Source organism: Heliconius melpomene, chromosome 5 (genome assembly GCF_056956725.1).
Source record: "Heliconius melpomene rosina isolate 202511_hmr_F chromosome 5, ASM5695672v1, whole genome shotgun sequence".
NCBI classification, from domain to species: domain Eukaryota; kingdom Metazoa; phylum Arthropoda; class Insecta; order Lepidoptera; family Nymphalidae; genus Heliconius; species Heliconius melpomene.
The window spans coordinates 8,260,367-8,285,601 of NC_140393.1; the positions used below are offsets into that span (position 1 = coordinate 8,260,367).

General features: G+C 30.6%; 3 protein-coding genes and 1 long non-coding RNA gene across 4 annotated transcripts in view; 2 read left to right on the plus strand and 2 right to left on the minus strand.

The window, feature by feature from the left end:
• LOC146539170 (uncharacterized) overlaps positions 1-7,546 on the minus strand; it is a 112,823-nt gene extending 105,277 nt beyond the window's left edge. Inside the window, exon 1 of the long non-coding RNA XR_014878013.1 lies at positions 7,415-7,546. This is a non-coding gene — a long non-coding RNA (uncharacterized LOC146539170). The remainder of the gene's footprint in view (positions 1-7,414) is intronic.
• A 12,459-nt stretch (positions 7,547-20,005) lies between these two features.
• Tfb5 (transcription factor B5) lies at positions 20,006-23,707 on the plus strand. The gene is made up of 3 exons (XM_085185681.1): positions 20,006-20,183; positions 22,357-22,876; positions 23,373-23,707. The coding sequence occupies exons 1-2, from the start codon at positions 20,149-20,151 to the stop codon at positions 22,541-22,543; spliced, it is 222 nt and encodes a 73-aa protein (XP_085041807.1). The 5' UTR covers positions 20,006-20,148; the 3' UTR covers positions 22,544-22,876; positions 23,373-23,707.
• LOC146539172 (meiotic nuclear division protein 1 homolog) lies at positions 21,072-22,390 on the minus strand. Its single transcript, XM_085185679.1, has 5 exons — positions 22,251-22,390; positions 21,815-21,951; positions 21,548-21,653; positions 21,325-21,471; positions 21,072-21,233 (listed from the first exon to the last, which is right to left on the minus strand). Exons 1-5 carry the CDS (start codon positions 22,338-22,340, stop codon positions 21,093-21,095), a joined length of 621 nt encoding a protein of 206 aa, XP_085041805.1. The 5' UTR covers positions 22,341-22,390; the 3' UTR covers positions 21,072-21,092.
• Positions 22,527-23,707, plus strand: LOC146539173 (zinc finger HIT domain-containing protein 1). The gene is made up of 2 exons (XM_085185680.1): positions 22,527-22,876; positions 23,373-23,707. The coding sequence occupies exons 1-2, from the start codon at positions 22,527-22,529 to the stop codon at positions 23,506-23,508; spliced, it is 486 nt and encodes a 161-aa protein (XP_085041806.1). The 3' UTR covers positions 23,509-23,707.
• Positions 23,708-25,235: the final 1,528 nt, after the last annotated feature.

The following is a 25,235-nucleotide window of genomic DNA, read 5'->3' on the forward strand; positions in this document are numbered from 1 at the left end:
TATCCCTTATTTTATAAAATAATTAACTTAACTCGCATTACAGCATCTTAGTCTTAAATAATAACGTCTTGACATAAAGCTAGTTGGCAACAGACGAGCGCCTCTGCCATGAGACAAAATATATCACTCTTAATTATGTTCTCATGAGCGAGTGCACGTGTGCTCACTTACTAAAGATTTTCTAGAAATACTCGTATATACAAAAATTCAAGAAAATCATAAAAATAATAAATATATAAGGCCATTCGTGGCACAAACGTATTACTGTAAACGTGACAGGTTATGGGTTTGATTCTCACTCTAGGAAATGAAATATTTAATATTTTCATCCTTTCGCACAGGCAGCGTTGAGTTCCGCTATTCAACACGCAATGCCTACAGAAATTGGCGGAAAGTAGGAAGCGGTGTGTTATAACATTTGGCTCCGTCTGCCTATCCTGCTACATGCGGGATATTCCGTAAACCTGAAATATAAAGAAAACATACGAAACCAAAAATATTATATAGTACGTACATAGATAGGTATGTATATTCAAAAACTTTTTTCCCATACTAAATTTCAACTTTAAACTTTTAGATGAGAATTAAAAGTTTTAAACAAAAACAACTTCCTCTGACCTATTTCATAATAGCTAGCTGGCTATAAACAAATATAATATTTTGAATGTATTCCATAGGCTTTGAAGTGAATTTACTTTCAAATTCAATTTTAAAGGGTCGTCAATTTGGACGTTTGGAAGCATTGTAGGGACTGGTCTCCACGTACCAGGTACCTGCACAAGATCAAATAGCTTCGTTGCTGATGGTTAATTACATTAGAACTTGGTGAACCCAACTGTGTTGTGTAATTAGTAAACTACAAGAGATATTGTCTTGCCACTAATATTTGTTTTAGCACCTAGTTGGGGACTATCGATTTATTTAAGGGTCATTGCCTTTTGCTGGGTGGAAATTTAATAATTAATAAACCTCACCCTATCCTGCACCTAGGAGAGTAGGCGGAGGGAGGTAGGAGGTTCCTTATTCTCCGCTAAATTCTGGAGGCATTGTGTATTGAGTGGCGGAACTCAACGCCGCACTTTGCCTGGACACCGGAGCAAAGAAATTAAAATAATAAATATTTAATTTTCTCCAGTAGGGAGCGAACTGTGGGTTTAATCATGAAACTAGTCGCATTTTCAATTGAAGAAACTACCTAATGTTAAGGAAAATCTTTAAAAAGTCGATGATATTTTTCACTACAAATATTTTTGATGTAATAGGCATTTGCCTGCAGCTTCGATAGCGTGGTCAATGGAAATAATAAAAAAAATTGACTTTACACTTATGTATAAAAATATAAGGCCGAAAAAGCCACAATCGGACCAGCTGAAAATAAATAGATTATTCAACAGAAAAAAATCTCTAACTCAAACTAGTGGTTCTTGAGATAAGCATGTTCACCCAAACAAACTTTTCATCTTAAATATAATAATAATAATAATCTCCTTATGTTACTCCAGAACAGCAAAATATTAATTACAAAAGTATCTTATTTGCAAAGCTGCTTATTTAATACGAGAGATGGAATAACAATAAGTCAAACTTAATTTCTAGTTGATTAAACCTTTCATATTCGATAAACAAATTAAGCTGTAATTGAAGAATTTCTCCAATAAACGCTCGCTTCAAGTGGCATTTGATTTTCTTATTTCATTTTAAATAAGTATTTTAATTAACTTGAAAATTTTATTTAGATGTTTTATCTACTATTAGCGAACCCGCGCGGGTTCGCCCGCTTGAAATATACGAATATTTATTTAAGTGTATTTAAGAAAAAAATATTTTAAAAAATACATGTGCTCTGACCAACTAAGCTATACGTTCTCATCAGGCCACGTCAAGTTTCTTATATTCTTGATGCTATTTTTTTTTGCTAGCATCTTTGTAGGGAGATTTTTTACAGATTTAGGAAGAAGAAGGTAATCCACAACCGTCACCAGGACGGTACCAAGTATACTGAATACAGGATCTGCAATCATCTAAGTTAATAATAATAATATATTAAGTTTAATAAAATGTACCCTTCGTTAATTTGAACATTATCCAGGTGCAGCAGACGATGCTAAACACGTTCACATTGCGAAGGCGTCATTGAGTTAAAGTTTCACAAAATAACTTATATTATAAACTCGTACATTAGAATTTAAAGCACGACAGGTATTTTGTCTCGCAAGAACATTCGTAGGGACGAGGTTAGTTTCAAATTTAATAGGATTAAAGATCCTTCGATGAGAGTTCTCATTAATAAGGGATTACTGTCCGTCTGTCTTCGCAAAATACTTGGTTTAATAATGTTTTTTCCAATCTTGAATTTTGTTAAATTTTTAGTTTAGGACTATATTATTATATATTTTAGTTTTCCTTTTAGATTTACGCTGTATCGCGCACATGACATGGTAGGCGGAGGGAACCTAGGGCCCTGGAGTTAAGGCACTCAGATCCCATTAACCCATTAAGACACAGATTTAGTGACTTTCACATAAATGCAGGGTAGATCCCTCTGTCTAACCTGCATTTATGTGAAAGTCAGTGTAACTTTAAAAGATTTCTTTATGTAAATTGAAATATTAAGAGTTATTCTAGGAAACTAATGCATGAATTTAGAATGCATTTGTTTAGAATTTCAAAGTAAAGAAATTATTTATGCATTTTTCTAAAAATGAGTTTTCTTTTGCATTATAAACGGGACTCTGTACTATTTAACAAAAAAATATTATTTAAGCAAAAACAAATTATATATGTAGAGGTGGAAGCTTTTACTGAAACTGCATATAGGGTAAAATATTTCAAACCCAGAATTAAAAAAAATAATCAAGGTACCTCAACAGTTTGCACGTAGGAATTTTTTTCATTTCACGATTTTTATCCATACCTGTATTTCGTGTGACGCACACATATGTGTGCGACGTATCCGCTTTGACAGGTAAGTGTGTACGTGCCTATGTTATACTTTACAAATGGCGTTTTATTTTAAAACGATAGTTTTATTATTTATTTTGTTTGAAAAAATAACTTTTTCATTTTTGGGAATTATTTTTTTTCTGAATTATATAAGGTTTTTATAGAGTAGTTAAAACTGTGGTTTTATTTAAAGTGGTGCTGACAATTCCATCCTGTATATACTTTTAATTTAATTATACTTTTGAAAAATTATTTGAAATCTATAAGAATTATATAAATTACTATTTGTCCTCAAGATGGACCTATCTCAAAAAGACGTGGGTTATTCATTTGAGAGGCACCTCAGCGTCTGCGGTCTCTTATGAAATGTTAATGAGGGTAACTTTCAGTGGTCAGGGATTTGAAAACTCCAAATTAATGGGAAAGGACTTATCATATATGTTTTATTGAAGGGCTATTACAATCTTTTAGTTATAGTCTATTAAAAAAAATACTGAAACCAGAATTTTAGATTTCTATATTCCCTCCGTCCATCCTGCTATGTAAAGGATACAGAGAGAAGCTATTAAAATGTAAAAATATTTGGACATTATTGTGAAACACCAATAGAGTTTATAATCTATATATATAAAAGGACTCGTCCTCACTGACTGAGGTAATACGCACGCACAGCCGTAACCGCTGTGCGTAGAAACGTGAAATTTGGATAAATGTTTACTTTCGTAATCTGGACATCCACTAAGAACGGATTTTGAAAAATTTTAACCCTAAAGGGGTGAAATAGGGATTCAAAGTTTGTATGGAAACATTTTTAAATCGGCACTGATTTTTATAAAATTTGAAATTTTGATTTTTAAAATTATTTGATTGAACACGTGTTTCATCGTTTTCTAGAATTCTTTCCCTAAAGGTGCATATAAGGGTTTGAAAGTTTGATTGAAATAGAGACTATATCAAAAATATATCATTAAACATGTGTTTCGTGGTTTATTATAATTCACCCCTAAATAAGTAAGAAATATATCACCGCTACTATTTTAAAAATATATTGCATGTATTTAAAATACGGTAAACAGTAATCCAGATCTAGTTAAATAAAGTGCAGCGCTAAGTTCCGCTATCTTACATGTAAACTTTATGTCCATTAGGGCGGGCGGGATTGTATTGCAACGTTCTTTTTATCTCCCCTATACATTGTAGAAGGTTTTATTTTACAAGAAAAGTAAAATAAAACCAGTATTTTTGGAATCCAAAGCTTGTAACTTTTTAATAATGCATGAATCTGGACAAAATTTTTAATATTAGACATTTAATATACGAGTCTTTATTAAAACTGAATTAATATTTATCTTTTATGAACAATAATCTGTATGAAAAGATTCATCGAAAAATAATTTTATGTTATATACGCGGCTTCGCCTGCTTGAACTGCATGATTATTTATTTAATAAACAAAATTGACTGACAGTAAAATGTGTTGCTGTCAACAGGACGAGCACTATGAGGTCGCTAAGTTATTATAGAATGTATTCGTAAGGCTTAAAAATCATATATCATATATCGTAATATAAGTATATACATAAATATACATATATGTAGTCTAGTGCATTTTGTATTATTATGTTGCCAGAGGGAATGCTATGAGCATATTTTTCCGTATACTTCGCAAGTCCAGCGAAACATTGATATAATAAATAACGTTCAAAAGATAATAATATACTAAAATTCCATAAAATGTTTCACGCTTCACGCTGTATCCTGCACACAACAGGTTAGGAAGAGGGAACCTAGTGTTAAGACACTCCGTTCCCCACTTTCTGCGGAATACTTAGTAGGTACTAGGTTCTACTTCTAAATAAATCTAAATAAATTAAAACAAGCGTATTAGAATTTTGATATAGTCAGATAAGAGCGTATGGCTTAGTAGTGAAAGAGCTTGGACGGTTTCCAACGGACGGACGGACGGACAAACGTGGTTTCGAATCCCGCTACTTTAAAAAAAATGTTTTTTACTTAGAATATATAATTACACTAGTGGACCCGGACGCGGCTACGCCTGCTTCAACTATAAGAATATTTATTAAATATATTCATTAAATTATTTTCAATTTTCAATAGAATTAGTAAGAAAAAATAAGCTTAAATAATCAAAAAGAATTATAAGTAGATACACATTATTAGAAAAAATTATCTGAGTTATTGAAATTAACCAACAAAAGGATTAAAAATAACTAAAGGATAGATATTCTTAATATTAGAAAAAGTACCTAAAGTTTTCCGTGCGTGCGTACATAGATATCGACTCTACGAAATAACTAAACATTTCTCTCTATTAAGCAGGATAATTTTAGCGGGCAATATCAAACAAAGAGAACCAAAGTGTAGCTTAAATTAATTATAAACAGCAAATAATTACATAAACATTTACAATAGTTCGAAAATGTATGAAAATTTATAAAACCGTCAACGTCATCTGCCCGTTCGCTTCGGTCATACTGTATGCCGCCCGTAGGCTAGGTCATTTGGAATCAGTGACATCTCCTTAATTATTTATTAGAATGTTATACAGTAAACTATAATTTCAATCTAGATAAAATGTTAATAGTGACTATTATATTTATTTTTATAAGGATGAATATCAAAATGTCGCGGTAACGGTTGCGTAGCGACGCGACGGTTGTTATTAAGATGGCAGAATAAATTGCATGTCAAATTAGAAAGTACTTTAAAATATATTAGTATATATGTGTAATGTAATGTTATATAGCCTATAGCACTTCTGAAGAATGCAGCTTTCATACAAAACAAAAACAATGAAAATCGGACCAGTAGATCCAGAAATCTTAGCGTTCAAACAAACAAACAAACAAACAAACAAACTCTTCCGCTTTATTATATTAGTATAGATTTTATAAATGCTATCATTATATGTTAGTTATGTAATTTTTTAATATACGAGTATTTATTTTGAATAAACATTTTATTACGATATTATTACTATTTAGAATTTTGTTTTCCAAACAATCGAATAAGAAAAAAACAAACATTTTAAGTATAAGAACGTATATATAAATTATGCTTTACTCATTAGCCACGACATCCTCGAGGGTCAAATCTTGTACGTGACCATCCTCTAGTGTCATCGACACTGTAATTTGAAAGGTCAATCAGTGTCTCCCAAAAAATATGTTTCTCTTTATTATATTAATATTTGTCTGATCAGCAATCACTTAGAAGCGTCGTAGCATGAGGGAAACTGCCTGTTACATGGTGGTCACGAGTTCCATTTTTAAGAGGAGCAGAAATTATATTTAAATTACTTTTACGCATCTATTTCTAGAATAATTAATTCTCTGAGCAATGAAGGTTTTCTTAGTCTGAAAGAAGCAAAACTAAAAATAAGCAATGGTTCAAGGTAAATTATGCTTAAAGTTAGAAAAAGCTTTTACCTGTAACTAGTTTACGTAGGCAAGGTGATTAAGAAAAACTTTTCTGGTACACTTAAGGAAATCCAATAATTATAGTTTACTCAAACGTATTGGAGAAGCCTACGTAAACCAGTAGACGACGACGATCGATTTTTGTCTAGAATTATTGAAATAATAAGGCAAAATTTCAAGTTGACTTCTTTGTTCCTCTAAAATCGCCTACGGGCTGTTAAAGATGTTTTTAGGTCCCACTTGACCTTTTTTCTTAAATAAAAGAAAAGTTAAAGGATGTATTCCTTGAAAAGGTTGTCTTAATATTATTGAACTTTACCATTTCTTCTTCATTTTATAGCTTTACGTTGTATCCTTCATGTAGTAGAGTAGACAGAGGGAACCTAGTGTTAAGACGTTCCCCAACTTCCGCCGAATTCTGGAGGCATTGCGTGTTGAGTGACGGAACAACAATATAAAAATCTACAGAGATTTTAGTAGCGCAAAGGCACAAGTTTGCGACTGAATTTTACCCTCATACATATAATATCTTTGTCAAATTATTATTAAAAACGTTAAAAGCAGATACTTAGATCTTCCGTTTTTTAATTTCCAAAATATAACGTTAAAAAAAAAAGTTTCATCTTTTGAACGACATCCACAAAGTTTACGTTTCAATTTTAATCTGGTCGCCCCAGCTAATCCTGAAAGCGAGTTGCGAACATTGGCGGGACTTTGAAAATTGAACGAAGGATGTACGTTAAATACTTATTAAATAATATCAGTGCCCATAGGTAGGTACATGTGAGAGAAAATCGAGGAATAAATATTTAATTTTCGCTTGTCTTTTTTTTTCTTTTTTAGGGGCCCGTACCACAAAATAAAAAAACGGAACTTTGTTGTCTGTCTGTCAAGGCCATTTGTTTCGAGATTGCGTGGAGGTGTCAAATGTTCTAGACCCCTTGGAGCACGGATAAAATCAAGATCTGATCTGAAGATCTGGAACCAGTAGAATGTGAAACTAAATAACAATAATAATATATTAGATTTACCATAAGTTTGTTTTTAAAGCCAATGTGACACCGGCACAGGATCTGAATGTAAACACGACGATGGTATAGTCTACTTCCAGTCAGGGAATATATCAAAAGCTGAACAGTGCCTGGAAAACAGAGAGACACTAATTTCCCCCAGCCTATCTTACCAAATTCAAATAAATATACACTTTTTTTTATTGACAAAATTGAAAAACGATATTTCTCTACTACAATAGGAAACAGTTCCAAATTGAGTCCATGTCAGTGAGCAAGGAATGGAACAACGCGCACTGGACCGTGGACAGCCTGTTCGTCGGAAGTACATAGGAAGCTGAAAATAGCAAAAAATCAGTCAAGTGTGAATATGACTGGCGCTCGTGGGACTAGTTCTTCCTTCTTTATTATTGTACGGGGAATGGACCTTTACTTTTATCGTCACTTTTTTAATATTGTAGTATATAACTACTTATATATTCTATGAGGCCGTCATGGCGCAGCAAAGCGTCTGACTATAAGTGCGATTTGATCCCAGGTTCGATTCCTTGAATTAATTATTTTCATTCGCTCGCTCTTATAACAAGGTAAAGAACAATTTTGAGTTTTGTTAATTTACGCGAAATATCACAAATATTAAGCTGAAAGTGGATAACGAAGTGTCCTTCTGTCTATCCTTTTATTTAGAATGGAGTGAAGCTTTGAAAAAACTATTTCAATTGATTTTTCCCTATATATACATATAGTGTATGAATTATTTCAATTACTCCGCTCTGGTAACTCTAAAGGTTGAGTTTCGTCACTTAACACTTCTGTTTCGTATTAGAGAAGAAGGAAGAGAGCAGAGAACTCAATATCTTAACATTGAATTTAGTATATAGTTATAAGACATTTTTTAAAGATATTGCGTGCAAACGAAAATATATTTTAAAATAACGAGTTTCTTTTGCGAAAGTTATACACTTTAGCTTGAGTCCTTAACTTAGTCGCAACTTAAATATTAGAGTTTCTTCTAGGAATTAATAGAGAGATTAAAACTTATTCAATAATGTACAAAGTTTTCAAGAGCTACAAGAAATATAAAAGTTTAACGTAATATTAACATTACAAGATTGTATAGAACTAGAAAAAGAAGCTAGACTATCAAAAGAGATAGTGGCGCAGGCTCACAGGCGTGCGACTGTGAACACGGCAGGTTGTGGATTCGATTTCCACTCGAAGAAAAAAAATATTTAACATTCATTTCAGCCACTTAACACGCCATGCCTCAAGAATTCAGCAAAAACTAGGGAACGGAAATATCCTAATAGGAACCAAATGTCCTAACACTAGGTTCCCAGGTACCTTCCACCTACCCTGCTATGTATGGAATACAGTGTTAGGATAAAAAAAATATATCGTATAAACATTTGAAATTCCTGCACAATTATACCAACAAATGCTGAATATTATTATTAGAATAATGAGTCACTGTCTAATAAAGGAAGTACTAAATCCAGAACACTCCGCGTAATCACCACATCATGTAATCTAATCATTGGTGACACAAAGGTTGGGGCGGGGACACCATAACTCGAGGGAGTAATGTCAGCAGTTTGCGGAATTGCTATGGAAAAAGGAAAGGCGCTTACTTGTGTATTTCTACGTACTATATTGTAGGTTAATTACTAGCAGAAAATTAGGTAGCTTTATTCATATTTTTTCTTTATTTTTATAGCTTCACGTTATAGTTCGAACGTAGACAGAGAGGGAACCCGGGAATCTCGTTACCAGAGCGAAAACAATTAAATATTAAATATTTCATTCCTTCCCCCAAATGGGAACCACAACCGTTGGGTTCGGTCCACTCAAAAGCTTTACGTCATAGAAATGAAAATACCGACCGCCGCGTGAAAAAAGACCGGATGCCCAATGAAGCTATGGTTGGATGCTGTGATGCAGATATGAGAGTCAATACACAAGCCACCGAGGATGCTAAAGACTATGCCAAGTTGAGTAGATTGAGTTACAAGGCAGACAGTGGCAATAAAAACGGTAACTAATGCCATGTAGAAGAAGAACCATACTAAACCATTATTATATACATATATAAATATTTACTACTAGTGGACCCGGACGCGGCTACGCCTGCTTGAACTATAGGAATATTTATTAAATATTACATAATATATTTATTTTTATAAGGATGAATATCAAAATATAAGTTCATTTTGGGTGACGTTTTCTTAAAACAACAAAGAAACTTTGCAAACCGGTGCTTAGCGACGACGTTTGTTATTAACATGGCAGAATAAATTGTATGTCAAATTAGAAATAAGTATTTTAATATATTAGTATATATGTATAATGTAATGTTATATAGCCTATAGCATTTCTGGAGAATGCAGCTTTCATACAAAACAAAAACATAGTAAATCGGACCCGTAGATCCAGAGATCTTAGCGTTCAAACAAACAAACAAATAAACAAACAAACTCTTCCGCTTTATTATATTAGTATAGATATGCCTTATTTTAAAATAAAATAATGATGATGCTTATTTAAAATGAATTTGTGATGTTCGTATCCGGTAGCGTATTATAAATTAAAAGTTTCAGTCAGCTTTGAAATACTTTGCGTATCTTGTTGGATGTATTTCAAGCTCAGTTGGAGCATTTCTTGTTTTGTGGTACTGGTACGTTAGTTATAATTTTTCATGTTCATATATTTTTAACGAGGAAATGGATTTTCTTTTTTGAAATAAACTTTTAAAAATAATTTACTATAAATTGTCTGTAGATGTAGAGTGTATTTATCTGGGGTAACTAAGGCCCGTATCTATAATACGCTCTCAACTCGGGTATCATTCTTGAGAGCGAACTTAAGATGCCGATTTCATTCATAAATACCAGAACTTGCCAGGCGAGGAAATGAAAATAATTCTGTTTCTGTCAGACGATCTTCCTTGCCCTAATATAAAAATTAAAGACCCAATTATATTATAGCTCGGTCTATCGGAAGTCAAATATTTATTACTAAAAAAATATGATACAAGGACAAAAACAAGACGAGGTCACTAGAAATTAAATAAAATTGAATATAAAACTAAAAGCCTACGACTTTTCCATTTATCCCCAATGGAAACCTTCGTCACTGTAGAAAGACTATATGGAGTGGCTCGTGCACTCAACCACACCGCCAAGAACTAATATTTTATATTTAGGTTTACGCGAATAAATAAAATAAAATAGTACATATTGCATATTAGCTTATATATATTTTCTATTATTTTTATATAATAATATATATAAAATTCTAAATAATGTATTCAAAAGTTTGTATAGTGTATTAAGCTGTAAGTATTTTCTATTTTATGGCTAAGTTTGTACAACACACCAATTGCGTACAATTCTAAAACATATAATTCTTCTTTTTTTTATTCAAAGTGAAAGAAACATCTATTCACTGGGTAGATCAATTATAAACCTTCACTTTTTAAATCGCTTTATTATGAACACTTTCTACTTAGCACTGACATTTAGACACTTAGCACTTAAACTATCACTTAATAACGTTTGCTTAGAGCTTGCTGGCAGTATTACAACGTCGGGAAGACTGTGCTCATTTCTGTTTTTGGGGTGTTTTTATAGGTTACAATTTCCCTCCAAAACTAAGCTTACCGGATGTATCTCATATTCATAATTCACAATAAAGATAGTTTCAGTGCTGCCATCATTTATAACATAACATAACATAGTAACTTCCTATAGTTATAACAATATAATGTACAATCACTATCAAAATATATTTAATTGAAGTCAAATTACTAAATCATTTTGACAATATTTATTTTAAAATTATATATTAATAAAAGTACTTCATTTATATTTTTATCTTCAGTCATAATAACATCATAACAACTTCTCTTTATTTGAATACACAACTTACACATTTCGTTTCATTCTAATTAATCATATTCACATTTTTACTATAAACTCATAATGAATTCTACCGCTAACATTATTATATATTAATAAAAGTACTTCATTTATATTTTTATCTTCAGTCATAATAATATCATAACAACTTCTCTTTATTTAAATACACAACTTACACATTTCGTTTCATTCTAATTAATCATATTCACATTTTTACTATAAACTCATAATGAATACTACCGCTAACATTCGGCCAATCCTGACGTAAACGCGCCCTCGCGTTTAGTAGCGATTAAACAAAACTAATAAATAATACATAATACATAATTTAAACATAAAATAATATAAACACTAGAGTTTTTAAGTTTTATAGTCAAATCACTAGTTATCACTTTTACTATTTTTATTACTATTTTTAACCGCCATACGTACCTACTAACACTGACTCTTTACTAACACTGACTCTTTACTAACACTGACTCTTTACTAACACTGACTCTTCACTAACACTGACTCTACTAACACTGACTACTAACACTGACTACTAACACTGACTCTTCACCGACTTGAAGCCTTCTGCAAGGCTTTCACTTTTCCCTGGTTTTGATGAATGTACGCCGATTGCATGCTTTGCAATCAACGCACTAATATCGATTGCAGATCACTGCAACCGACCCACTCGGCCGGCACCGACCATCGAATGTAACCCTGAAAAAGACTCATTATTCACTTATATCGAGTGCAACTTTGCACACGACTCTCTTATTCACTTATATCGAATGCAACTCTGCAAACGACTCACTATTCACTTATATCGGATGCAACTCTGCAAACGACTCACTATTCACTTATATCGAGTGCAACTCTGCACACGACTCTCTTATTCACTTATATCGAATGCAACTCTGCAAACGACTCACTATTCACTTATATCGAGTGCAACTTCTGCAAACGACTCGCTTTTTACTCACTATTCAATACAATTGACTGTACAAAATTCACTTGACACATTACATTCATATTACACTACATAAATATAACATTAACACCATAATACATTATTATTTTCTCTATTTTTATAAATCACTAAAAGCATATTTCATACGAGTACAATTAATCAAATGCATGTTTATACATTTCAACATCACTGTATAGAACCTAATGTAATATTATATTATATTTACTTTCAATAAATCATTAAAAATATGTAACTTTGATCACTAAAACCAATATCTGATGAACATTTCCATATCATAAGTACAACATCAAGTATAATATTTTAAATGAATTAGAAAAACATTATTATTTTCTCTATTTTTATAAATCACTAAAAGTATATTTCATACGAGTACAATTAATCAAATACATGTTTATACATTTCAACATCACTGTATAGAACCTAATGTAATATTATATTATATTTACTTTCAATAAATCATTAAAAATATGTAAATTTGATCACTAAAAACAATATCTGATGAACATTTCGATATCCTAAGTCCAACATCAAGTATAATATTTTAAATGAATTAGAAAAACATTATTATTTTCTCTATTTTTATAAATCACTAAAAGTATATTTCATACGAGTACAATTAATCAAATACATGTTTATACATTTCAACATCACTATATAGAACCTAATGTAATATTATATTATATTTACTTTCAATAAATCATTAAAAATATGTAAATTTGATCACTAAAAACAATATCTGATGAACATTTCGATACCCTAAGTACAACATCAAGTATAATATTTTAAATGAATTAGAAAAACATTATTATTTTCTCTATTTTTATAAATCACTAAAAGTATATTTCATACGAGTACATTTCAACATCACTGTATAGAACCTAATGTAATATATTATATTTACTTTCAATAAATCATTAAAAATATGTAAATTTGACAACTAATAAAATATCTGATGAACATTTCGATATCATAAATACAATATCAAGTATGAATTAGAAAAAAGCACCATTTTATACACCTATGAATTTTATTATTATCCGAATCACTAAATATTACATCGTTATTAAAAACTAACCAAGGGTGGAATTTATCCACTTATATATTATCCCTTTGTAAGAAGAACTCCCTTCTTTTAATGGCGATCACCCTATGTACCCTAGTCGCACGAAAGAAAGGTCTACACTACATTTAGGCACAACCTTCCTACTTTGACCTGGTTCTGATCGAACAACTTCTTCCACACGAACCAAATCTCTGGGTTCATTTTTGTTTATAATTCTATATAATTTACCATTCTTTTCTAAATCATTTTTATAACCTTTTGTAATATCTTTCGTTTTTAAATCTTTACCTTGTATTTCAGAATCTTGACTATGTAACGACTTTAACCACGTGTTTTCGTCTAATAACAATCTATACTAATATAATAAAGCGAAGAGTTTGTTTGTTTGTTTGAACGCTAAGATCTCTGGATCTACTGGTCCGATTTACTTTGTTTTTGTATGAAAGCTGCGAAAACATTCTTCAAAGTGCTATAGGCTACATTACATTACACATATATACTAATATATTAAAATATTTTATAATTTGACATGTAAGTTATTCCTCCATGTTAATAACCGTCGCGACGCGACTTTTGCTAGGCAACGGTTTGCAACGCTTGTTTGTTTTTAAGGAAACGTCACCCAAAATGATCTTGCTTAACTCATATATGGCGAGTGCTGACTCAACCTTATGAGATGCATACAAACAATGTTTAACAAAAATATTGTTCTACATAATGTTTTTTTTTTTTTTTTTTTTTTAAAAACTCCGCGATGTTAAATGTTTATCTCTGAAGGTTGAACAAAAATAACTATTTTGATTAATTTACTTTAAAATTGGATTTTTGTTAATGTATAGTTTTTTATATTTTGATATTCATCCTTATGAAAATAAATATAATAGTCACTTTTTGCATTTTATCTAAATCGAGATTATAGTTTACTGTATAACATTCTAATAAATAATTAAGGAGATGTCACTCATTAAAAATTACCTTCTGGCGGCACATTAGGTATGACCGACGCAAACGGGCAGACGATGTTGACGGTTTTATAAATTTTCATACATTTTCGAACTATTGTTAACTTGTATGTAATTATTCGCTGTTTATAATTAATCTAATCTACATTTTGGTTCTCTTATTTTATCTGATATTGCTCGCAAAAATTATCCTATTTAATATAGAAAAATGTTTAGATATTTCATAGAATCGATATCTATGTACGCACGCACGGAATTTAGGTACTTTTTCCAATACTAAGAATATTCTTTAGTTATTTCTACTTCCCTTGAACCAATAATTTCAAGATTTTTTATTCTAATAATAAATTCAAAATATTCTTTATTCAAATTTACTATCACAAGCACTTTTGAATCTTCGACTGAACATATAGACACAAAGCTACCACCGGTTCGGAAGGCAGTTCTGCTAAGCAGAGCCGGCAAGAATCTCAATAGTTGCTCTTTTCAAAGTCAATGATATAGTTTACTGTTACATTAGCTGACATCTATCCTGCCTGACATTTAATAGACATTAATTCCATACACGCTTATCCTCTAAATATTCTTGTACAGTGTAATAAGCTTTACTTATTAGACCTTTTTTTTTTTTTACAATTACTTAAAATTTGGGTAGTCGCAAACTTAGAATACACTGAGGAATTTTATTATATACACGTATACTCAGACCCAGAAAAGATTTATTAATTTTTGGAGGCGAAAACTTGGCGTAACAAGCTTATCTTTATTTCTCGTTCCCGTCACTATTTTTACTATGACAGTGTTTATTTTGTAGGACAAAGAGAATATTATAATATAATATAATATACAAATATGTCTCCATTTATTCTCTTGATTATTTATATTTTCTCACTATGTCTATCGTTAACTGAAAATAATTTCATAAATATTCGTATAGTTCAAGCAGGCGAAACCGCGTCCGAGTCCGCTAGGAATATATCTCTAATTTAACTACACTTCTCTTCTGAAATAGAACTTCGTGATAAAGCATCAACATGCATCATCCGCTCGGCTATTACGGTGTTCAACAATAAGACGACATTCTTGCATTATAATATACCACCGGGCACTTGTAGGTAATAAGTCCCATAACGCTACGAATTGCAAAGTAATCAGTGATTACTTTTACCTAACACTAACAACTACAGTAACCAATAACAACAACGTCTACAGGTATAGTGCTTCGCGGTTCAATAATTCGATATTTTACCGTATGAAGTTTAAATTTGTCACTGGCCACAATTTATATTAGGGACTATAAATAATATAAATAACGAATATAAAATTTGTATTTGTTTTGTAAATCATTATACGAGTATACATTTTTACAGAAAGTATGTCCAATTAAGGTAGGTACTTTTAAATAGAAAACACCAACTACTAACAAATTTACGTCCGCACTTATTTACTTGCAATCTTGCAACAAAATTACCTAACGGCCAATCACATCGTCAATGTCACGTATGGAGAACACACGAAGGAGATTGTGCAGTAAAAAAAAAGACTATATCACACATTAAGAGAATGCATGTCAAGAAGTAGTCTAGTCAAAGTACTACCTTCACCTATAAAATTAAAACATTTAGTTCTAAGTCAACGTAGGTTGTTGTATTGACACCATTAACGTGAACGTTTGTAATATTTATCATAAGTATCATTATTAATACTACTATTGGAATCATATACTAAATTTCGTTTATAGCAATCTTGTTTCATGGCCTAATTTAAAATTATAGTTACTTGTTTGAATTAGTCGATTACATTTGATACTGATATAGCATTTGATAATGAAAATGTTATTACAATTAAAACACCTTAATCCTTGAAAATTTCCCCATATTACTACAATTTGAAGCTCTGTTACTTGTATTGTTATCAATATTTTTCAACCGGTTATACTGTATAAAGTCATTGAGATAAAGTACTTAAATAATTTAAAACTTGTTCAGGTTCTTCAAATGTGCAAGTTCCCGCTCCCATTCTTATAAATTTATCATGCCATGTATTAACATCCTACCGCCTTAATATCCTTAATTACACGTTTTTTTTTTTTTTTTTTATTAAAATCATTTTATTATAATAATAATTCTCTAAAGATTGACCAATTTTACACCTAATTTTTAGCATATCCGTTAAAAGATCACCGTAATTTCATTTAATAAAAACACTAATTTTAATGTTTGTGTCAATTCTTCCCAAGAAAATAACAATGTGGGTAATCCTTTGAACCACTTGTCGTTCATTTTTTTGCCTTAATGATATTTAGGATTAAAACACTACATAAAGCAGGAAATTTATTGTGAGGGTAAATATCTCGCACATGATTATTACTAGTAGGTAACGGTACAACTTCGCTTATGTTTCCCCATTTTAAGTTTAAGCAAATCCTATAGTTTTTACAAATGTAGTATTATAGTGATTCAAACCAGCATATAAATTTAAATATAACAAATACCCTAATAAGAAACAATTACTTAATAAAAGTAACCACAAAAGTAAAAATAATAAGAAGAACAATAGTCACTTGTGAACAACAAAATTCAATAGAAAAAAAAATAATAATATTATACAATATATAACACTTCTAACCTTCAGTCTTTAATGGGCGTTATTTAGTCCTGTGTCCCGCTTCTGAAGTGAAAGAGACATCTATTCACTGGGTAGATCAATTATAAACCTTCACTTTTTAAATCGCTTTATTATGAACACTTTCTACTTAGCACTGACATTTAGACACTTAGCACTTAAACTATCACTTAATAACGTTTGCTTAGAGCTTGCTGGCAGTATTACAACGTCGGGAAGACTGTGCTCATTTCTGTTTTTGGGGTGTTTTTATAGGTTACAATTTCCCTCCAAAACTAAGCTTACCGGATGTATCTCATATTTATAATTCACAATAAAGATAGTTTCAGTGCTGCCATCATTTATAACATAACATAACACAGTAACTTCCTATAGTTATAACAATATAATGTACAATCACTATCAAAATATATTTAATTGAAGTCAAATTACTAAATCATTTTGACAATATTTATTTTAAAATTATATATTAATAAAAGTACTTCATTTATATTTTTATCTTCAGTCATAATAACATCATAACAACTTCTCTTTATTTGAATACACAACTTACACATTTCGTTTCATTCTAATTAATCATATTCACATTTTTACTATAAACTCATAATGAATTCTACCGCTAACATTATTATATATTAATAAAAGTACTTCATTTATATTTTTATCTTCAGTCATAATAATATCATAACAACTTCTCTTTATTTAAATACACAACTTACACATTTCGTTTCATTCTAATTAATCATATTCACATTTTTACTATAAACTCATAATGAATACTACCGCTAACAAAATGAATGATAATAGATAGAGTTAGGTATAACAAATAAAAATAAGCAGCTACAATAAGGAATATCCGAGCTTAACAACGTAATTGGCCATGACTTTCAAGTTTATCATAGACTAATTGAATCTCAAGAAAATTCTGAGTAATTTGTAGGCCTATAAATAAAATATAATAATTTGATTTCTTTTAAATACAAATAAATTCTGATACGTATATATAATCCTAAAGTCTAGGGTACATGTATACGAAATATATATTTTTTTGCTTTAAGAGACGAAAAGTAGAGACCGGAGATTTCTGTATATAACTATTATAACATACATAAAAATCTATGTTTTTATTGAGAAACGAAGGTATGAATAAGATAAAAGGTCTGACAACTCGGGCGTAAAAGGGTTAAGTAAGGCATGAAATATTGTATGGGGATCATGAGGCATTGGTTTCTTAAGTTGCAGACGTTAAAATATATGAGAGTTTCTTGACTATTGGATAAAAATAAAGGAAAAGATTTTGTTTAAAAAATATTCGAAGCTTACAAACACTTTTATACTGTACTTTTATAATTTAGAATATTGAAATACTGAGGAGGCCGTCTTATATAGTGTTATTGTAAACATGACGTTTGTGGATTCGATTTTCACACGTGGGAATTAATTATTTTTATTTCGCTCCTGCAACATTCTATTAGCTTCACGCTGTATTCCGCACATAGCAGGGTAGGCAGATGGAACCTGGGAACCTAATGTTAAGACACTTCGTTCCCATTAAGACACTTCCGTTCGCTATTTTCGCCACATTCCAGAAACATTCCTTGTTTAATAGCGGAACTCTATATCACGCTTGGCCCTGTTACAGGAGTCTAAAAAAAGTTTTAAATATTTCATTATCTCGAGTAGGAATCGAACATACAATATGTAGCGTCCCACTCTCACCTCCCACACCTAGTCGCCCAATGTCCCATTTTATACGTACATTAAAGTATAACGCTGGAAGCACTGAGTTATTCGATACACCTATCGACGCACGTAACGTACTCATCTTAAATACACCAAGTCTACACGTGCCTTAAGATTTCTGTCGCAAGCAAAAAGCAATGAGTATTTTTATACTTTGATGAAAAAAAAATGTAGGTATACAGCGGTCCTCTCGAAACGTATTTTCTTTAAAATTAAATGTTAAAAAATTATAACAACTTTACTTACTTTTAAAATAATATCTATGATACGTTTTTATTTCTTTAATACTGTACGACAAAATAAATGGCAATTTCCTGGTTAAAAGTTTTGTTAAAAGTTAGTTGTATACGACTCTTTACAGCTAGTCCATTATGCCAGGTGTAAAACTACAGTATTGGCAGCGTGATGGTTTAAAAGCTAAAAGCCACTATGTCGTAATACTGAAGCGACGATAAGATTAACTACAGGTATTTTTCCCTTCTATTACCACGAAAAATTATTTTCATTGTGTTAATAATTGACATTTAGAACGTCACTGCACTACTTTTAAATATTGTATTGTTAGAAATCGGAAGCGGTTAGCGTTTTTAAAATAAACCATAAAAATATATACCGTCTATATGTTTCCAACGTACTCGGATAGAGGTTCCACGTAATTACAATGAGTGACTTGTATCATTCAATAACTACACTACACACTAGATACCTTCCAATCAGGGCTTCCACCTACAAGCAAATGTACCCGTTTCACAATTCCACTGCTTTTATTGTCTTTTTCACCTAAATCTACCCACATTTACACGAGTACGCTAACATTAAATATCTTAATGCTTTCAGAAGGAAAGTTTATAAACACTAATATTTTTTCCCCAACTATATCTATTTATCTATAAAGATAAAGAATTATAACAAGTAATTAAAATAGTAATTTAAAAAGTTACAGCTAGCTACCTCATAATTTTGAAAAATTGCTTTGATTGGTAATGAACCCCTAAAAAACCCTAAAACGGTTAGATAAATATGTATTTTTTTTATATTTTAACAGAAATCATTTTCAAGTTATTCTTCTCCACCAATACATCACAAAATACCCAACATTCTCGAGAGTACATTTGTGCTCATATTTTTTAAGAGCGATATAATCTCGCTCTCCATCCAATGAACTTATAAAAGATATACCAGGACTATTGCAGTTTAGCCCATTCGGAAAAAAAGCTTAGGTACCTAATCAGTAATCTTTAATCTATATTTGGAACATTTTTAGTCTGCATCATTTGTCGTGTCATTGTCAATATCAATGAGGATTTGACAAATGACATTGACGTTTCTTAGCGTCTTACGTGCTTGTGCTTATCGTATTTTCTAATAATTTCTAACTATACTTGCGATTTTAAATATTAACTAATATCATAAAATCGAATTCAAAAGTTCAATTTTGAATTATTGTGGCATGACTCTAACGCACCATGGTGAATGTTACTAAAGGAGTTCTAGTGGAATGGTAAGTCATAGATTCTTACGTATGATTCCATGTATTGTGTTATTTATTATTATTTTTTCACTTCCACTAAGCACCAAACCAAATATCAACGTAATACTCCACTGCAAGCGGTAATTACAGTAATTTGCAAGTATAATAAAGCCTGTACGTAAAAAAAGTTAAGTGAATTTTAGAGTTCTTAAGTTTCCTGAATATATATTAAGAATCAATAGATAAGCGATTATAATTTATCTGCACAATTAGCGGCAATATTATAAGTTAAGAATGAAAATACTGGTTTGACATACTTGCTTATCGAGCAAATTCGTTTTTTATTAGTCAGGGGATACATTTAATATGAATATTAAATAAATAATTGCACAAAGAAAGTATAAAAAACAAGATATTAACATAGGAAAATGGATATCAACATGTAACTATACATGCATTCTTATTTTTATACCTTCATGCTGTATCCCATGTCTAGCAGGATAGATTGAAAGAACTTAGAAACCTGAAACACTGTTTGCAGTATATAATGCTTCCATCCCCATCTTTTCGCCGATTTTGGAGACATTAGACTCGAACAAAGGAATGAAAATATTTCATTTCCTTGAGTGGGTATCAAACCAATGACCTGTTACAATTACAGTCACAGACTTGTCACAGTCTCTGTGCCACGACTGGCGACATATAATAAAAAATGCTAAATTCTTATAAAATATAATAGAAAATGCTAAAATGAATTACCTACAGTCTACAACTATCTTCAGAAAAACCACTACATGTTGACCATACTATATGTCTATGTCAATTTTGGCATTATAGAATTTCCCAGTGACAAATAAAACAAGATTTTAATTAGATTTATTTAATATCTATGTTTATTTTTGTAATATTAACGTAGTTTTTCAAATATTTTCATTATTACTAGTCTTCAATATAGTCCATCTCTGATGGAATGTTAAAATTTTGGTCCACTACTTCATTATCCATTTGGAAAGTATTTTTTATATATGACTTTAATATGTAAATGTTTTCTGTCCATCTATTGGTTGCAGTTTTTAAATCCTAGAAATATAATAAAGAAGTCCTTTTATATATATAGATTATGATAATTAATAAAAAAAAATATATATATTTTTTACAATAAAAAAAATACCTCAATTTCTGTTTTTAACTGTGCTATATATTCTGGATCAGAGTCTCGATATTTTTGTAAATCTTTTTTCAAATTTCCCTCCGTCTTCATTAATTCATCTAATGTTGCCAGCAATTCATTTCTTTCTTCACTGGCTTCTCTGCCAATCTTAAGTAAATAATATTATATTTGTTAATTTTCTTATTGAAATTTTTTTAGTTAATCTACAGAAAACTTAACTTACAGATTCACTTTGTATGGCATCTTGAATCTTTTTCAACTTTTTTATTGCATCTTCACATTCTGATTGTAAATCCAGGAATTTTCTTTTTTTAGCATTTTTAGCTTTGCTGTTAAGTTATTAAAACAAATTAAGATAGTACTGATATATTTTGTATAATTTAAGTTATGTATGTATAAAATGATACATATATGTATAAAATACTCTAATTTTTTGAAGCATTAGTAAATTAGAAAACCAATCGTAAAAAGTATACTTTTATAATTTTACCTTGGAAAAGACCAAAAATAAATAGATGTGCCAATCTTCTCCGAATCAACCAAATGGTCATCTACTAGATTTTGCACCACTTCTTTAACAGACTGCATTGTTATTCCTTTCTCTTTTGGTGCTATTTTTTCTAATTCCTTCAAATATAAAAACAAATAATATTTATTAAGTATTTTCTTAATATCTCATTGTATTTTATTATTTCATAACCTTCACTTTAAACACAATGGTTGTTGTTTTGGTTTCCTTAGGGGAATGACAAATTTTTATTTCCCTGCTACAATTAGACAAAATGTAGTGTTAAATTACAACACATAAAATCTCAAATGTAGGTGAAAAGTCGACAATGAAGCCTTTTTACTCTGAGCTTACCAGCATACCCTGCTATATTGTACAGGATGGAGCATGATAATGATAACAAATTTTATAAAATAACCTTCATTTGAAAGAAATCCTTGCTTTTGTGAAATATTTCCAACATTCTAATCTTCTTCTCCTCAGCACTAAGACCTCTTTTCTTAGACATTTTTCCTTTTTTTCAGTGATCCAGCGATGAAACAATTCTTGCTCCACTTAGACGAAACTCGAGCACTTGGCGTTAAATTTATAATTCAAGACCTAGACGAAACACATTTGTTCATTTCTTCAGATATCATAACGACTTTGCAAGCTCGTGTCGATGATTTAATGGACCAAATGAGCTTTCCTATACATGACAAAGGATTGTAAATTAATTATGACGTCGCGCGAATCAGGTAGAGTTAAAGACGCGGAGAAAAGGAGAGTTTTAGACGATGCAGCCAGAAAAAGGAGGGCCAGGAAGGCTATTGAGGCACTCGAACAAGATAATTTTCATGAAGACCCACACGCAGACCTGGTTATGTCAAAAAAAGTCCCGAAATTTGCGGATTCAAATGAAAAACTGACTAGAAAGAAGAAGGCTAAGAGTGCCGAGTATTATAAAATGAGATTTAGGAAAACTTTTGCTCAGTTGGTTGAGGAAGATGCAAGTTTTAGACCAGAGCCACCCAATTATTTGTCAGCTCAAGTTCCACCATCAAAGTAAGTTGAAAAGATATTATTCATTAAATTATTTGTGATATGTTTTCTATTTTAATAAAAAATGTTAAAATTATTTTTGCAATTATGAATTTTATTAGAAAGCTTGAAAGAATTACATTAAAATTTGATACATTTTCTAAAAAGTATGTTTCTTTGCTAAGTATGAGATGAATAAAACTTAAAGAATGTTAAAGATAGTATAATTGTAATAGTTATTAAAATAGCATTCAGTTAATTGTGTAGAAAAAAACAATTCAAATATCTGGAAGCTCTTAAGAATTATATGCCTAGAGATATTTATGTCTAGTTTTAAATAAAAAAATATATACCTAAAAATCTTGATTTTAAAAAAAAAGTAAGAACCTCATGGCTGCAGCAATTTGTTCAAATAATATTAATATACAAGCAATATAGTATATTATTATAAGTTTTACCAATAAACTATAAATAAAAGATGCGTTTTCACAAAAATACTATTAAATTTCCTACATTTCAGATTTCCTGACCGCCACTTTTGTGCCGTATGCGGGTTTCCATCGAACTACACTTGTATACCGTGTGGCGCTAGATATTGCTGCGTGCGGTGTCTCGGAACGCATTTAGACACTAGATGCCTTAAATGGACTGCCTAGCTACTCTTTAAAATCCTATTTTTATCATTGAAATGTATTTTTTTTATTTGTTTTGTACAGTGACATCTAGTAGTAAGTAGGTTAATCTTTATTTTTTAGTGTCGCCATCTCTGGTGTAACGCAAATATTCTTTTGGAAACTCGTCGCTAGGTGTCACTCATAAGCTACTGTAAATTTTAAATAAAGGGAATACAATATACCTAATAATTTTTTATTATGCCGTTTTATTTTTTAAATTCTTTATTGTAATTGAAAAATACTTCTAGAGAAATAATTAAGTTTATTATATAAAGAGGCACATTATTATATATTATAATATGTTCATCTAACACAATTATATTTTATTTCTCCTTTAACCACTAGAAAGTAAAAACCATCAAAAAATATTTGTGTAAGGGTTTCATCCTTTAAAAGTGCATTAGGTTATTTATAAGAGCGTGAAAGCTTAAAAAAATCGTAATCTTTTAGAGTACTTTAAAATGTTATACATTATAAACTAAACAACATGTATTTCATAAACAAAAATTATGCCTAGTTTTGAATTTAACATTAGTCATGATATTAATAATATGAGTTATAGAATATAGATACTTCATCGCTGTGATTAGATAAAGTGCAGAGTTCCGAGTTCCGCCAAATGTTTCCGAAGATAATTGCTTTAATATAGATATTCTATCTATCTGCCTTTTTTATTATATTTGATAATTACCTAAAATCTGCAGTACTATTAATATTTTCCATAATAATTAGTACACAACAAACTATTCTGACATCAACAACAATTAGACTAAACAAGAACCCTTGTATATTTTAGTGAGCACTTTACAGCGATAGGCGCATTTGCGATAATTTAACATTTGTGACAACAGCTGTCACCATATCGTTACCAATAAAGGGTAAAACTGTTTACAAACGAGAATAAATGGCTTGCAATCGGCTATTGCAAACACAAATAGATCAATAAACTAACATTTCATTTTGTTGTAACAAAAAAAATTGCCAATATCACTTTAATTATATACCTACGGTGTACATATAAAAGATGTCTAAATATACTACCTATTTATTATTATACTAAGTTAGTAAATAACTATAATGAAAAATAAATATTGTTATGTAAATAGGTTATAAGCATATAAGCCTGAACGAATTTGTCTCAAAGTACACTTCTTAAAATAAACTAATCCACATAAAACCAAACAAATCTGTTAGAAAATAATATTATAAAACTTACGTGCAATCACAATATGCAAAAGATGATACGAAAACGAAAGTCAACTTTCAAAGCGTTCTTCCCGCCATGATGCTCCCTCTTCATTTTTTAATATTCAGATAAGCAAAGGAATATTGACATTCAGCCACGTGCCTTATCCACCCTAGCAGCTGTGGTCATGACAGAGTTTATTGTAAACTAACAGATGCCAACTTCCTATTTAGGTAAATGTCGATGTAAAAAGGAAGTTCTGTTAAACAACTCCTTGTTTTCGACCCTAAGTAAAGTTTTTTTGTATCATATATTTTTCATGTAACGGTTTGAAATACGTTGGACACTTGTAGGTGAGGGTAACTCTGTTTAGTTTCAGCAGATATATTTTTTTGCCTAATTAATATATATTTACTTACTTTTTATATAGGTAAGTAAAGGTAACTTTATTTTTTAGCTTCTTAAATCTGATCGATCACATAGCAAATCTGGAAGGACCTGGGGATCTAGTGTTCAGACACTC